This window comes from Cupressus sempervirens, chromosome 2 (assembly GCF_028749045.1).
Source record: "Cupressus sempervirens isolate cs-2001-9-10 chromosome 2, ASM2874904v1, whole genome shotgun sequence".
NCBI lineage: Eukaryota > Viridiplantae > Streptophyta > Pinopsida > Cupressales > Cupressaceae > Cupressus > Cupressus sempervirens.
Window position 1 is genome coordinate 5,182,746 of NC_143119.1, and position 15,471 is coordinate 5,198,216.

The following is a 15,471-nucleotide window of genomic DNA, read 5'->3' on the forward strand; positions in this document are numbered from 1 at the left end:
CAAATTGAATCCACTTTCTTAATTTCTAGAGCGTGGATTTGTTGCATGAATGATGGATGATTAAATGAAGTGAGAAGGCATCCTTTTATACCAATTTCAAGCATCAAATTCATAAGGGTTAATTGTGAAAGGAAAGAAAAGGATAATTTATTTTGCATCAAGCCTGTGAAGCAATGGAAATTAGGCTCTTGGGTAAGGGGTGACCTTGACCTTTACCCTAGGTAAGGGTCGAACTTGTCCTCTACTTAGAGGTGCAAACTTTTGGTAGAAGTCTCGAATCCAAGAAATATTAGAGGTCAAGAGAAAATGTTGACAAATGCACAAAAAATTATATCATGCCTGCACTTAAATCATGATTTTTGTGTTTGAAGGAGTAAATGGAAAGCCATGCATATAAATTAATGCAAACTTAGATTTTGGAACAAGATTGGAAGAAGAAAAAGGACATTGATTTAAATAGTTAAATGCAATAGAAGGTCGTAATGTACCAAACCACACTAAGGAGAGGCTAGAAGGTCTTACGAAGAAAGTGTACACTTTGTAAGACAATACACTAAATAATATATTTCTCTATTTACACTAATATTCTCCAAAAAAAATCAATGTCAAAATAAGAGGCTTCAATATTTGGTGGTCTTCCCTCCTAAATATATGGATGTATAAAAAACTTTGTATTTATTTTTTTGAAATTTTCCTCTCTTTAATTTATTTTTTAATGTGATAATGAGAGGCTTAAGATTTGAAGGTTTTTCATCCTAAATATTGCGATGTGCACATTAAAAAAATGTTCTCTTGCATATAACTATTTAAAAAATATAGTATTTTCATCTTTATAAAATAAAAAATGTCATATTCATAAAGTCTAATGTCTAGTGGGTAGTTCTAGATGATATTTTAAGGTTTTTTCATTTTTATATATTTCTTGCATTATCTTTGCATGCCAACCTAAATTTGACAATTGATTTCATATAATAAAATATACATTTGTATATAACCCTCCTTAAATATAAATAATTAAGATTAATCTAATTTTAAATTAAGATATTATAACTACAAAGCATTAATAAATGATTTATATTCAAAATGAAAATTATTTCTAATATAGATTGTGTATCCTTAGATTTATAAGAATTTTTCTACCAACTAACATTCCCACCATAAATCCCAATAAAATGATGTCATATTTTTCACAAGTAAAATTACTAAAATATTAACAAAATATAATGTCTATAAGGATATAATCCATAATATGTAGAGGTGGCTTATTGATAATAGTAAGGGTTGATAATCCATTTTATAATTTAGAAATGTTTCTTCTCTTCAATTTATATTTTCCAATTTCATAATTAGAGGGTTTAACATTTGGGGCTCTTTTCGTCATAAATAGTAGAATGCCTATTCTAAAAAATAGTTTTGTTATGCATATGCATTTTTCAAAAATATCTAATGTGTTTTGATCTTTATAAAATAATAAATATCATTTTCACTAAGTCTAATGTTTAGAGGTATTTGTTGTTGATATTTCAAGGTGTTTTTATTTTTATATTCTAATAGGTTCTTTATTCAAACTTTTACTTTTTAAAATGAAAATATACTAGCATACATAGATGTCACATCTATACTTTTATATAGTGGATTGCAACAATTTGAGTAAGCATACATCTGAGGTGCAAGCCTCCTTCCATGAGTCTCATTTAGCTTAGAAGTCAAATAGAGGGAAATCCAATTGGTTAAATTGGATCTATTCGTAGTCTCAAAAACCATCAAATATTTTCATCGTAACTATTTGTAACACATGATCCATAATAACCAATGGAATGCCGCATTGGATAAATCATTTTTCCTCTATAGCATATTTTACATCTTATGATAGGTCGCATCTTCTATCTTTGTAATGTATGTATGATATTTTTGCAACTAATTTAAGAGGAATACATTGTTTTACATTTTAGTCTGGCCCAAACAAGTTAGATTTAAGTTAGTCAACCATCATCTTTATTATTAATTGTACTCAATCTATTAAAATATAATATAATATATAAAAAATATAGTAGTCCTAACATTTTAAATTATATGAAAAAACCATGTGTTAGATACATTCTTACTAATTGTATTCAATTAATTAAACCCTAAACTTTTAAACTTGAAAAGAGTAAGTCAAACTTTGACTATTTAACATTTTTACCTAATAATCAAATCATAATGTATAATGTTTAAGCCATCTGTTTATACATAACTTTTGTCTACATTTTAAGATTTAAAACTTCAAAAATAACTTTCACGTATCACACAGATTATACTCTACCATAAGGACCTTTATATATAACTTTTATATCACAAGTAACTACAAATTTATTTTTATTTAAAAAAAAGGAAAAAAAACTGATTCAGAAATGCTTGCATTTAAAAATAAAAAAAAATCTAGGTCAGGGGTGAGGATTATAAATAGGAGTCCATTCTTTCATGGCAGAAAGCTTCAGTACATGCAGTTCATTCTTTCATGGCAGAAATCATGGAATCTTCAGAGGTTCAGGAGAATCGGATTATGACGAAAACTCGGATGGACGTAATGGGCATCTGCTGCCCTTCTGAAGTGGTCATGATACAGAGACTCCTGGAGCCTCTGCCTGGGGTGCACAAGGTTTCAGTAAATGTGCCGTCGAAAGCAGTCATTGTTCAGCACGATGCGCTTTCAATTCAACCTTCACAATTAGGTAGGACAGATTTGATTTGATTTGCGTGTTTTGTAAATGGATGGCCGAATTGAATTTTATTTTTTGTGCTGTGCAGTTAATGTTTTGAATGAGGCGAGATTAGATGCAAGTTTAAAGGTTGTCGGGAGAGTAAGAGGCACGAAGAAATGGCCCAGTCCGTATACTCTGGCCTCTGGATTCTTTCTGATAATTGCCTTGTTCGGTTTATATTATCATCCCTTGCGCTTTGTTGCTCTGGCGGCCATTGCTGTGGGTTTTCCTCCAATTCTGTTGAGGAGTTTGGCGGCCGTTCGAGGGTTTGTTCTCGACATAAATGTTCTCATGCTTATTGCAGGTGATTTTGGGGGAAATTCAACTTCATACCTGTGTCGGTCAATTGTTTCCGTAGTTTTCTGTTCTCGTATTACCTAGCTGAAGAGCTTTTTGATGGAAAGGGAATATGCTTGTTTCAATTGTCAGTATTGATCATTATTTAAATTATTCAAAATTTCCTGAAGAAATGGCTCAGAATGGCTGCAATTTCGCAAAGTTTTTGCTTAAAGTTTTCTTTGCTCAAACTTGTTTTCGCCATGGAAAAGATATGGTTAATAAGCACGAACTAAATATCCTTGATTCATCACTATTTTGTGTCGGCGATTTTAAAATAAGCATCCGATAGCAGAACTAGGTACAATCGATATTTACTGTAGCGTGTAGATATATGTAGCCGCTACGTATTGATGTGTAAATTGGCTGGTTTCCAGATAGAAATTTAATGAACTTCTTTTATTTCAAACAGTGGGAGGCGCGATTGCCTTGCGGGACTATATAGAAGGAGGTACCATTGTCTTTCTCTTTACATTGGCGGAATGGCTTGAATCTAAATCGGCCGACAAGGTTCGGATTCTTTGTTTTGAAATTTCATTTCTTTTGCTTTTGGATTTGAACGTTCTCAATTTAGAGATTTAGGGTTCAGTATCTGGCTGGTTTAGGCTCGAATGGAAATATCGGCTGTGATGAATCTGGTGCCTCAAACTGCTGTGGTCGAGGAAACAGGGGAAAAAATACATGCCGGGGATGTGGAAATCAACACCATTTTGGCTGTGAAAGCCGGTGAAAGCATTCCAGTAGATGGCGTTGTGATAGGTGGGGCAAGTTCTGTAGATGAGAGCAGCTTAACAGGTGAATCAGTGCCAGTGGAAAAAGAAGTGGGAAAGGCAGTGTGGGGTGGCACCATGAATCTTACAGGTAACCTTAAACTACCTAAATAATGAGCATTAGCTTTAGTTTAGTTCTTTGGATGCTCACTGATATAAACTTTTCAACTATTAACTCTAATTAAAAAAAAGCTTCTTGAAAAGATCCGCCAGAGCCTAAGGCAGGGGTCCCATGAGAGGGGCTTGGGCTCTATTTTTTGGAGCGGGTGGCTCCATGGCAATATTTTAGAGGGGGCTAAAGCTTTAATTGGAATCTTTCCTACAAAATAGGAGCCCCGGATTTTTAGCCCTCTCAATTTGAGTGGGTGAAAATGGAGTGGGGCTGGATTTAGCCCACCAGCTTAGGGAAGATTTTTGCCATTTGTCAATCCTACTCTTCATTTTCTCACCAAAAATGAAATAATCTCACTAAACAAATTTACGAAGAAATATATATTTTTTATTTTCAAAATTCATGAGACAATCATCTTCTTTGAATCTAGGGGCTAATTTTTAAAGCAGATTCACATATAAATCCATAGGACCGCTTCCCTTTTTAAATATGCCTAAAAAATCTCAGCAGCACCCGCTCTACTTTTAAGAAAGCGGGTGCCCATGAGACTCCAGCCTAAAACTACCTGAATTATGAGCATTAGTTTTAGTTTAGTTCTTGAATATTTTGAATGATAAGCATTAGTTTTAGTTTAGTTCTTTTAATGTTCAGTGTTACTAAGGTTTTCTACTTTTAGCAACAATAGAAGAAAGCTTCCTAAAAAGATTTAGCGTAACCTATTGTGAACCGTAGGGTATTTAAGAGTAAAGGCTGTAGCCAAAGCAGAGGACTCTAGAGTGGCAAAGATGGTAAAGCTTGTGGAGGAAGCCCAAAACCAACAGTCCCGCACAGAGCAGTTTGTACAGCGATTTGCCAAATACTATACCCCAGGTATGCTTTTAAAATAAAATCTCAGAAATTTTTTGGTTAAGTTTTAGTTATGAGATTTTGTTTCTGGATTTGAATGTGTATGTTTTTTTTAGTATCAATGCATTTGGACTACAATCCGCCATCCATCATCAACCTTTTCTTACATTTTCTCATCCTGATGCTAGATCATGGAGTAATCCAAGTTGATGCTAAGAAACATACACAATCCAATCTAGAAACAAAATCTTATTACAAATGGATCGTAGAAATTTAATAATGTTATGTTTTAGTTGTATTCCTTTTTGAAAGAAACCAAGCCATAACCCAGAGCTTGAAGGGGTTGGTAGCGATGGCAGTAGAGCACCCTAGTATACTGAGCATCGTCATAGGAAGAATGTCTTACGAGTTAGCTGGTCTCTGGAACTAACAATCTTTATTATATTGTGCCTTAGTGTTTACATGGAAAATAACTATCTTCATCCTATATATTCAGTGGTAGTATTAGTGGCAATAGCAGTAGCAATATTGCCATTTATTAAGCGGTCGTTGGATACTCATAACTACATATACAAAGCGCTTGTTCTTCTTGTATCTGCTTGCCCCTGTGCTCTTGTCATCTCCACCCCAGTTGCTACTGCTTGTGGCTTGACAAATGCTGCAAGGCTTGGACTTCTCATTAAAGGGGGAGGGATTCTAGAAGCCCTTGGAAAGCTCAAGGTCATAGCCTTTGACAAGACAGGGACTCTCACAGAAGGACAATTTAGAGTGGTGGACATCAAGCTTGTGGATTCAGAGGCCAGAAATAGACAGAATTTGCTGCATTGGTATGTAGATAGAAATTTCTGTAGTAGGCTCTCCAGAAGCATTTTGTGTGCATCATATACGGGTGAATGTAATAAGGGTACACATTTGCGTGCATATATACAGGATATCCAGCGTGGAGAGTAAATCAGCTCATCCTATGGCCATGGCAGTGGTAGCATACTGTAGGAAAGAGGGCATTGAGCCGTCTGCCGAGGTGAAAGACTTCAGTATATTGCAAGGAGAGGGCGTCTGTGGGGTAATTAATGGCCAGAAGATTTACATTGGCAACAGCCGTTTGAAAACTCGGCTTTCCTGGGGCCAAGGTAAAGTTTGCCCCTGCAACATTAATTAGTTTTTCTTGTTACATTTTTAAGGCTGCTAAGATATTGTCATCGGTTGATTATAGATGTACCAGACACATGGAATTTTGAAGGTTCTACAGTAGCATATGTTGGAGTAGATGCAAAGTTTGTAGGGGCATTTAGCGTGGCAGATTGCACCCGGCCACAAGCACCAAAAGCAGTTAACAAAATAAAGGTTGGCTGTTAATAATCAGAGAGCCTGAACATCACTAAGACTTGTTTTCTATACTAGAAGTGTTAAATAGTCAAAGTTGACTTACTTTTTATCAAACTTAATTTTTAGTTTAGTATGTGATATTTAAGGATGCCCATTAATAATGTTTTTCTCTGAAAATGAATTGAGTTTTCCCAACTTTTTTATTTTTGACTCTTGAGATCTATGCCATTAAATTTTGTTTTGTGTTCTCATACACTAAGTTTTTCTTCATCCTTCTGAATTTCAGAAATTAGGAATCAAAGTGGCCATGCTCACAGGTGACACTATTGCTTCAGCTACAGAAGTTGAAAAAGAGGTATGTGCCTTAAATGGTTAATTTGAGTAGGCAATCCTATTATTAACAGTATAAGATTTCATAATCTATTTGACATGTGTAATGATTTTTGGATTCGATTGTGTAAGTTTTTTAGGCATCAACATTTTGGATCACACTCTTTGATCGATCATAAGGATGAGAGAATGCAATGTTTCGGATCACACTCTGTCGTGATTTGAAACATTGATGCTAAAATAACTTACACAATCGAATCCAGAAATCATTACACAATCCTATTATTGCTTTTTTAATTGGTGGAGGAGCCCTGGTAATGGTTATGTAGGTAGGAGAAATTGAAGTTCATGCCCAATTACTCCCAGAGGACAAGTTGAGATTTATTGGAGAGCTAAAGCAGGATGGCATGACTGCCATGGTGGGTGATGGAATCAATGACGCTCCAGCATTAGCAGCAGCAGATGTGGGGATAGCTATGGGTGTGGAGGGCTCGGCGGTTGCCATGGAATCTGCAGACATAGCTCTCATGTCTAATGACATAAGGAAGATTGCCAGTGCAGTGAAAATAGGGCGAAGATCACTGAGGACGATATACATAAATGTTGCGTTCTCCCTGTTGACAAAGGTAGCCTTGGTGGTACTCACTTTCTTGGGTTATATCCACCTATGGATGGCTGTGCTAGCAGACACAGGCACTTGCCTGATCGTAACATTCCATAGCATGCTTCTCTTGAAAAGAGACAAGCATGGTCATGCTTACCGTATTTGTGATCATGATGCAGGTCGTGATGCTTCAGATCTGAATGGGCATGCAGATCATCTTCACAATCATGATCAGTGTTGCAACGTTTCAAATGTGAATCATGATGCATGCCATCTTGAAAAAAATGTGAATCATGATGCATGTCATCTTGAAAATCATGATGGTATTTGCAAAGAGAGCCATGACCATGAGCATAGTTACAATCATAAACATAGCCCCCACCATGTACATGATCATGAACATCACCATGACCATAACCCTAATCATAGTAATAGCCATGAGCATGAGCATTTCAATGTAGTGAAATGTAGTGCGTGCATCCATCATGCAAAGATTTACAAGGGCTGTGGTTGCCTCAAACCGAGGAATCGACCATGTTGCAGTGATATAGAGGCACCATAAGGTTCACAAGCAATCACCATTTTGAAAATGATTTGTTTTAGATTTTTGTATTTTGTTAGAGGAGGTTTGTTTTAGAATTTTAATTTTTTTTCGTAAGAAGTTGTGGTTCATCAATTCCAAGAAGGGCTAGCTTTCATGAAATATTTGGCCCATTCTGTTATTGATTGGATTTCAAATGTATAGTAAAAGTTCTTTCAAGTGGTTGAGTCTTGGTGTCAAGGGGCCTCCATAAAAATGATCTAGAAATTTTGTTTTATCCTATGAAGGGTTGTTGCCACAAACAAATATTTTATGGTTCTACATTGTATATTCTATTTCGAAATTGAGATTGCTTTTTGCTTTTGCGTTTTAAGTTGAATCTCATTTCTCTTGTAATTAAAATATACATATGTATATAAACTTTTTGTTCACTTCTTTTGTTTATTTTCCTTCAAAAGTTTTATTGGTCTTGTTTTAAACGGAACAATACTTTGTCAAAGATTGTCTAGCATACAATGATATCAGATCTGGTTATACAGAGATATTACAGAACACATATTTGAACTACTTATTCAAGGAGGATCAAGTGAAGAGAACAGTGGCTCTGATTATCAAACTTTAACGAAGGAGAGACAAGTTAACCAAAACTTTGCAGCTAGATTAGTTCCGCTCCTACCTTGGGGGGGTGATCGTGTGGGTCCCATAGGCTACTTTAGCCTCGTGGACATCATTAAAATCTATCATATTATATCATTTAACCCACTCTAATGTTTACACCATCTACTAGTGAAGTCTTGATATTGCGATGAAGGCAAATTGCCCTTCCAATCAAGTTCTCAACTAAGAGTTCTTAATGTGGTTACATCTAAATTATTAAAGATTCATCTAAACAGTAAATATTAAATGTGTATTTATTCTATCAATTATTTCATTATAATACATAATTGAAAATTAAGGTTAAACTATTGCAAAATAACTTCAATTACATGTATCATAAGACAAATAAATGATTACATGAATAAGCAATGAGAAATAAATCAACAACTCATATTAATGTATCTTTTTAGAGTACCTTTAAATATGAAACACTTCTATAAATCAACTATTTTTAATGGAATAATACTCTAGTAACACTTGCATACATGTAATAAAATCTTGAACTCTCACATTCAAAATGTAGTGGCACTTTTAAAAATAATAAATGTTAACTCCCAATGAACTATGAATGACAACTTATTTTGAGAAGGTATATAGATGATATTTTAAGATATTTTTATTTTTATATATTTCTAACATTTACTCTGCACTTTAACTTAAATTCGAGTTAATTAAACAATTTAATACATATGACTATATAATCATCTTTTCATAAATATATAAGATAGAATTCTAAGTTGAGATATTAAAGACTACAAATCATTAGTGAACGACTTGTGCTCAAAATCAAAATGACTTCTCGCATAGAATGTGTACCCTTAATTTTGTAAGAGTTTATTTGTCAACTTCTATGTACCCAAACAAAAATAAATTAGAATGAAAAGTTTTCAAAAAATAATTGTCTGTCTCCTTAATCTAATCTATGTTTTAGTTTGTTGGAAATGTATTTTATAAGTAAAAAATGTTCCCCCTCTTCAATTTATTTTCCAATGTCATAATCAAGGCTTAATGAATTAGGAGCCTTTTAGTCTAAACATTAGGATGTCTATTTTTTTAAAAATAGCTTTGTTGCATAAGCATTTAAAAAAAAAAAAAACTTTATAAGATAATAAATGTCGTATTCATAAAGTCTAATGTTTATAGAGTATTAATAGACATTATCTTAGGATATTTTTATTTTTAGCATAATATTTGCACATCAACTTAAATTTGATAATTTTCACATAAATTCTAGATATAACCACTGTAACATAAATAATGAAGACAACTCTAAGTCTAATTCAAGATACGTCTAACTCTAAGTGAAAGATTCATATATTTGAAATCAATTTTTTTTCTAACATAGAATGTGTATTGCTATATTGTAATTTGTAATCAGGATTCAATTGTCTTCTCTTTGAGTCAAACTCGTTGATCCATGCTTCATGATTAGTAGTACACAAGAACCAATATCTCATGAGATGAATGGAAGACTTAGCACTTATTGCATCTAGGTGATGCTCATAGAGGTGAAGCGTTGAGCTTTTCTAGGGGGTCAATCATACTAGAGAGGGGATCCTTTATTGGGACAGGTAATTTCTCGATAATTCCAATGGTTCATCTTTGTGAGAATCATCTAGGCGCAATGTGTGCTAAGCATTCCCTTCATTCTTATGAGGGTGTCTCCTATGAAGCACTACTCATGAAGCATGGGTTGATGAGTTTGGATCAAGAGCTACAATTCAATCCAAAGATATAATTTACAACTTTTGGAGGCAGACACCAAATAATAAGGGTTGTCAATGTATTTTACGAGTTAGAAAATTTCACTATTTTCAATTTATTTCCCAATCTTGTAACAAAAGGCTTAAACATTTGGGGGTCTTTCATCCTAACTGTTGGGATTTGTATTTAAAAAATAGTTTTGTTGTGTATGCATTATTTAAAAATGTGCAATTTGTTTTTATCTTTATAAAATAATACTTGCCTTATCCATAAAGTCTAATGTATAGAGGGTGTTTATAGGTAACACTTTAAGGTGTTTTCATTTTTATATATTGTTGGCATAGTCTTTTCTTTTCAACCTAAACTTGATAGTTGACTTTAGTTGTTAACTAGTAGATTTTTTATTTAAAATATTATTTTAATATTAACAAAAACATGTCAACAAACATAGATGTCAACATCTTTGTTTTTATATAGTGAATTTCAAGGATTTGAATAATGATACATTTGAAATAAAACCTCATTTATTTTATTTTTATATTTATTTTAATATTGATGGAAACATGTCAACATCTTTGTTTTTATATAGTGAATTACAAGGATTTGAATAATGATACATTTGAAACAAAAAACTATCTAGTTTCTTTTATTATAGTAATTACAATGATTTGAGTAAGCATACATCTTGAACTACAAGCCTCTTTTGGCTTAACAATCACTTGCAAGGGGATCTAATCCATCAAATTCACCTAGCGGTCAAACCTTGCTAAAACATGCCTTTGGGGATTTCAACCTTGGTAGATAGCTTCTATATCACATAACATCATCTTCACAAAAAAGAGTAGAAAAGTTTGCCTTATTTTGATCTTCCTTCATTGGGTTTATCAATTTGTAGCTTGAGAAACAATCCAACATTAACATTATTTGAAATCTTGAATCTATTTGATCTTGAACAAGCCTGTGTTGTAGAGATGGTTTAGGTGCCACCAATAACATAGGGGGAGATTGCTTGGAAATATGGATAAGTTTTATATTATTTTCATTGATGTCAACCTACATTAGAATCATAACATCATGATGCATGAATTCTATTTTTGAAGATTAAGATGATGTCCAAGTACTTGTTTGAGATTTTTAATTAAGTGTGATGGTTTTGGTGATAGAGTAACAAACGATGTAATAATATTTTTCTCCATATTCCTCAGTCTAATAAATTTTTGTTTGCAATTTTAGTATGAATTTTTGGATATATACAAGATGTAAATTTCAAGTTTCAGCTACTAAAATCATCTACAAGTTAAATGGAAATGTTATGTATATCAGTATATATATAGAGACCAAGTATAGATTGATGGGATGCTTTGCATTCATCCATAGATGATGCTTTTTTGTCACATCTTTTAGTTGTGATTTTTAAATTTAAGTAGGGATATCTCATGCACATCACATCTATTTTTTTGGTTTACGTGATGAATCAAGTTTGGGCATTCAACTTGCTTCACTTGTTTCACACTTTAGAGATGACTCGACTGTCTTTGGTGCTAGAGCATCATGCAAGATCCTAAACATAATTTTCCTTCAAATTTTGGTGTGTGATCAATTAGGAGATGCTAATCCATGCCAGGAGTGTGTTGTGTTCATTTGGTAATGTGTTGTTGTCATTTGGGCATGTCTTAACATTGTTTTCTTATTAGTTAAGTAAAGTCAACATTGGTCAAAGGGTTAGTCAAAGGTGAATTTTGACATGTGATGTAATAAATTTTGGAGGCCAAAGGGTCATGTTGTTTATGGTAATATTTGGTTTTGGGTGGAGATTCTCATAAAGTTGCAATTTTGCAAAAAAATGTTGCAAAGTTGCAAAATGCAACTTTTGCATTTTTAAAGAAGTTGAATAGTCATTTTGGTTTGTGGGTGTGGACATGCATTTGAGGAGATAAAAATACATCTACCATGATGGTTTAAGACTGATGTTAGACATTTTTAATGGATTGATGAAGTAATGCTTGGACTTGGTGTGATAATATTACACGATTGGGATAACCAATAAGTATTGATTTACTTGCATTTCCTAGTTTTCATTGATTTTTTTTCACTATGGATGTATTGAAGACATTTAATATTTTTTATCTTTATTACAATCATTGGTATGTTTGTGTAATTAGGTTTGAGGGTTCAAAGCTAATTTAGATTGCTCACTGGCCCTGTGAAGACTATAACTAGGGTTTTAAAGAAAATGGGCTATCTCTCTAAAGTTCACCATTGGAAAATTATGATATTTTCTAGAGAGGGAGGTATTCATGTGTATTATAGGATTTCAATTTTATTTTTCATTCCACTTACCATGGAATTTCAAAATCTAGCCTTTTAGGTTAGGCATCCTAATGTGAGTAACCTGGTAAAGTGTAGCAGGATGTAGCAACAAAGGTCAAATGAAGTGTGGAGGCATATTGGAGGTGTGTGGGAGTCTATATGAGATTTCCAAAACGAGTTCACGAGGATTATTCAATTTAATATTTTTTGAAACACTTAATTTGTTGAAACCCTACCTTGTTAGGCCTCAAACCCTCAATCCTAGGGTATTTGTGATTTGGTGCTTTAGAAGCAACTAGGAGACTTGCAACTTTGAAATATTGGAGAGCTTCCAAATGGGTGTCAAAATGTCAAATTGGTTTTGAGAGCATTTTGAAAGGATCTTAAGTTATTTTCTAAAAAATAGAATTGGAAAACTAATTGAATTAGGTATGTTTTAGGCCTAAGTGACAATTTCATGTTGTGGGTATTTGAGTTAAAACTTGAAACTTTGAAATTGGTCGAAACCATGTTGGATGAGATTCCTAATACCTCTAGAAATCCCATTGGATGTCTTGTTAACAAAGGTACACACTAGGGTTCACTATAGTGGCGAATATTTGTAAAATGGTGATTGTTTCCCAGCGACCAACGTCGATTTGGTGAAGTTTTTACACATGCAAGTTGGTGCATCACCCCAAGTTTACCAAATATAAGTCAAACCCCTAGGCCCATTTCCAAAGGATTTATTTCATCAGATCGTGTTTTGAAATGAGATAGCCAATTAGAAATATTTTTGGCACATGAAAAATTAAACACATTTGCCTATGGTTTCCTAGGCATATATTTTTGGGCGGCCTCAATTCACCCTTGGTTTTAAAAAATGTTTTAGGAGAGGGATGACATTCGCCCCCCAAATATATAGACACATGTCCACACAAATTCAATTTCACCATCTATATTATACATGATCCTATAATGGACAAAATGTATTCACCTTGGAAATTCCAAAATACAATTTTTTCTTACGCGAGCTTTGCCAAATATTTGGCATAGTGCTAAAAACCTAGTGTATTAAGAACATTAAGACTAAATTTAACATTCAAAAACTAACTAATACCAACATTCATGATTAAATGAGGTGAACACCAAGAAGGAAGGAAAACCAAGAATGGTAAGCTCATTGGGTGTGACCTGTGATGATGTAGATATGTCCAGATAGCTAGGGGATGCGTGCTTGGTTGTCCTCAATATTCAAGTGATGGGGTGTTTATCAAGCATGGGGGTAAATGGAGGATTCAACAATGGAAGCGAAGAGGGATTTTAACATGGTGATGGTGTAAAATGGGTATGATGTAGTGGCCAGCGGGGCATTCTAAGTTTGCATGGGTAGATGATATGGATTGTGAGAGGGAAGGGCTCAACTTATAGGCCAAAGGGTAGTGAGATGGAGGGTTAGGATGCACGGATGGAAGAATGGTGAGGGAGGGCTAGGATACTTTGAAAGGGGAGCACATGGATTGTGCTTGTTCAAGGCTCTAGCATCATGACAAGTGTCACAAGGGGATTGGGTGGTCAAAATGGAGGGTCAAGGGGAGTAATGAGGGAGGAAGAGTGTGTAAGAGGCATTAATGCTCTTGGATAGGGATGGAAGAGGACAAGGGAGACTATTGACTTTGTCTTGGGTTGGCAAGTCTTAACCCTTGCTTAAAGTTGTGCACATGTTTAGAAGGGGGATTAAACTTAGCTTAGAAAGAGGGTTCGGGGGTAAGTGGCTTAGCTTTGATGGGATGGGTTGGTTAGGAGGCTAAGTGAGGTTAGTATGGGTGAATGGGTTGGATTAGGGGTAAAGATAGGTTTTAGGGATGGTTTAGGGGGTTTAGGATGATTTATTTAATAAAGAGGGGGATGTGGGATTAAATTAAATAGATTTGAGGATATATTTAATTTAATAGAGGAATAGGGTTTTAAATTATAAATTGATTTTGGGTTATCATTCGATTTTATCAGTTAGACTATAGTTAATTAAATAAATAAATTAACTAAGGGATGATGATTAACTAATTAAATAATAAATATTTAATTAGTAATGTCCTAGAAGATGATTAAATAAGATTACCTAGTGGTGTAATCAGATTTAGCTGTCTACATTTGGTAGGCGCTATAATATTCCTGTGGATTTCACCACAAAAGAGTGGTATAAATACATTCATAGATTAGTAGGTTATCTCAATTCCAATCAGTATTTAGTAGTGAAGTCTCAATTTCTCATACTGCCAAGATCATTGCTAGACAAGTTGCAAGTGTGACAGTTGCATTTTAGCCAAAGGTAAGTACCTCAGACCCCTATATGTTTTTTCTCTGTAATTTTAGTTCATTCTTATATGTAGTAGATACAAGTTAGATTGTTAGTGGTCAATTATCAACTGGGACTAGTATAGTAACCAGGGAGACTTAGGACATCTATATTTTAAAGTGTAAGTCGTACAACCAATAAATACTATTAAGATAAATATATGTAATAGACTATAGTTGATTGTCAATTTTTGAATAACTTGAATTTTATGGCAGCCTATATTTCTTTGGAGATGTCAAACATAAACAAGGGTAAGAGTCCTATATGTGGCGGAAATCAAGAAAGGCCAGCCAAGTGCACTCGCACCTTGGCATCATATTTTGGTGGAAAAAATTAGGAAGCAACAACATCACAAGTGCATTTACAAGATTCCCAACCACTGCCACTACTAGTTCCATTGGCACATATTGAAGAAGTTGGAGAACCTAATATATCTAATCATAATAAACATGATGAAGATATTCAGGTAAATAGCCAGAGTAGCCAAGATCTTCAAGTCAATACCTAGAGTAGCAAAAATAATATAATAGACTTGGATGATAATTCCAAAGATGTTGATGGTGCATGACTAGGGAAGGGAAAAAGGAAATATAATGCAAAAACTGGTGCCAAATCCAACAAAAATTGACTTTGGGATAATATCAATAAGCAATTTTTAAATAGAATGGGCCTCAAAGTATCCATTCATTGAACTTGTACACAATCCAAAAGAAGGTGAGCCTCCGGTAGAATGCAGATGTCCGATATGCTCAAGGATAAATAAAAAAGGAAAATAGGTTGCAACTAAAAATTGACACCATAGAAAAGCACATGGGTAAAGTTTATGAGAAGCAAATCATAGATGAAGTGGAAAATT

General features: G+C 34.0%; 1 protein-coding gene across 1 annotated transcript; it reads left to right on the plus strand.

Moving 5' to 3' along the window:
• The first annotated feature begins 2,348 nt into the window (after positions 1–2,348).
• On the plus strand, positions 2,349–7,982 carry LOC149570806 (putative inactive cadmium/zinc-transporting ATPase HMA3). Its single transcript, XM_089812370.1, has 10 exons — positions 2,349–2,714; positions 2,791–3,048; positions 3,493–3,590; positions 3,686–3,941; positions 4,695–4,832; positions 5,305–5,635; positions 5,739–5,938; positions 6,022–6,152; positions 6,421–6,489; positions 6,794–7,982. Exons 1-10 carry the CDS (start codon positions 2,501–2,503, stop codon positions 7,628–7,630), a joined length of 2,532 nt encoding a protein of 843 aa, XP_089668496.1. The 5' UTR covers positions 2,349–2,500; the 3' UTR covers positions 7,631–7,982.
• Positions 7,983–15,471: the final 7,489 nt, after the last annotated feature.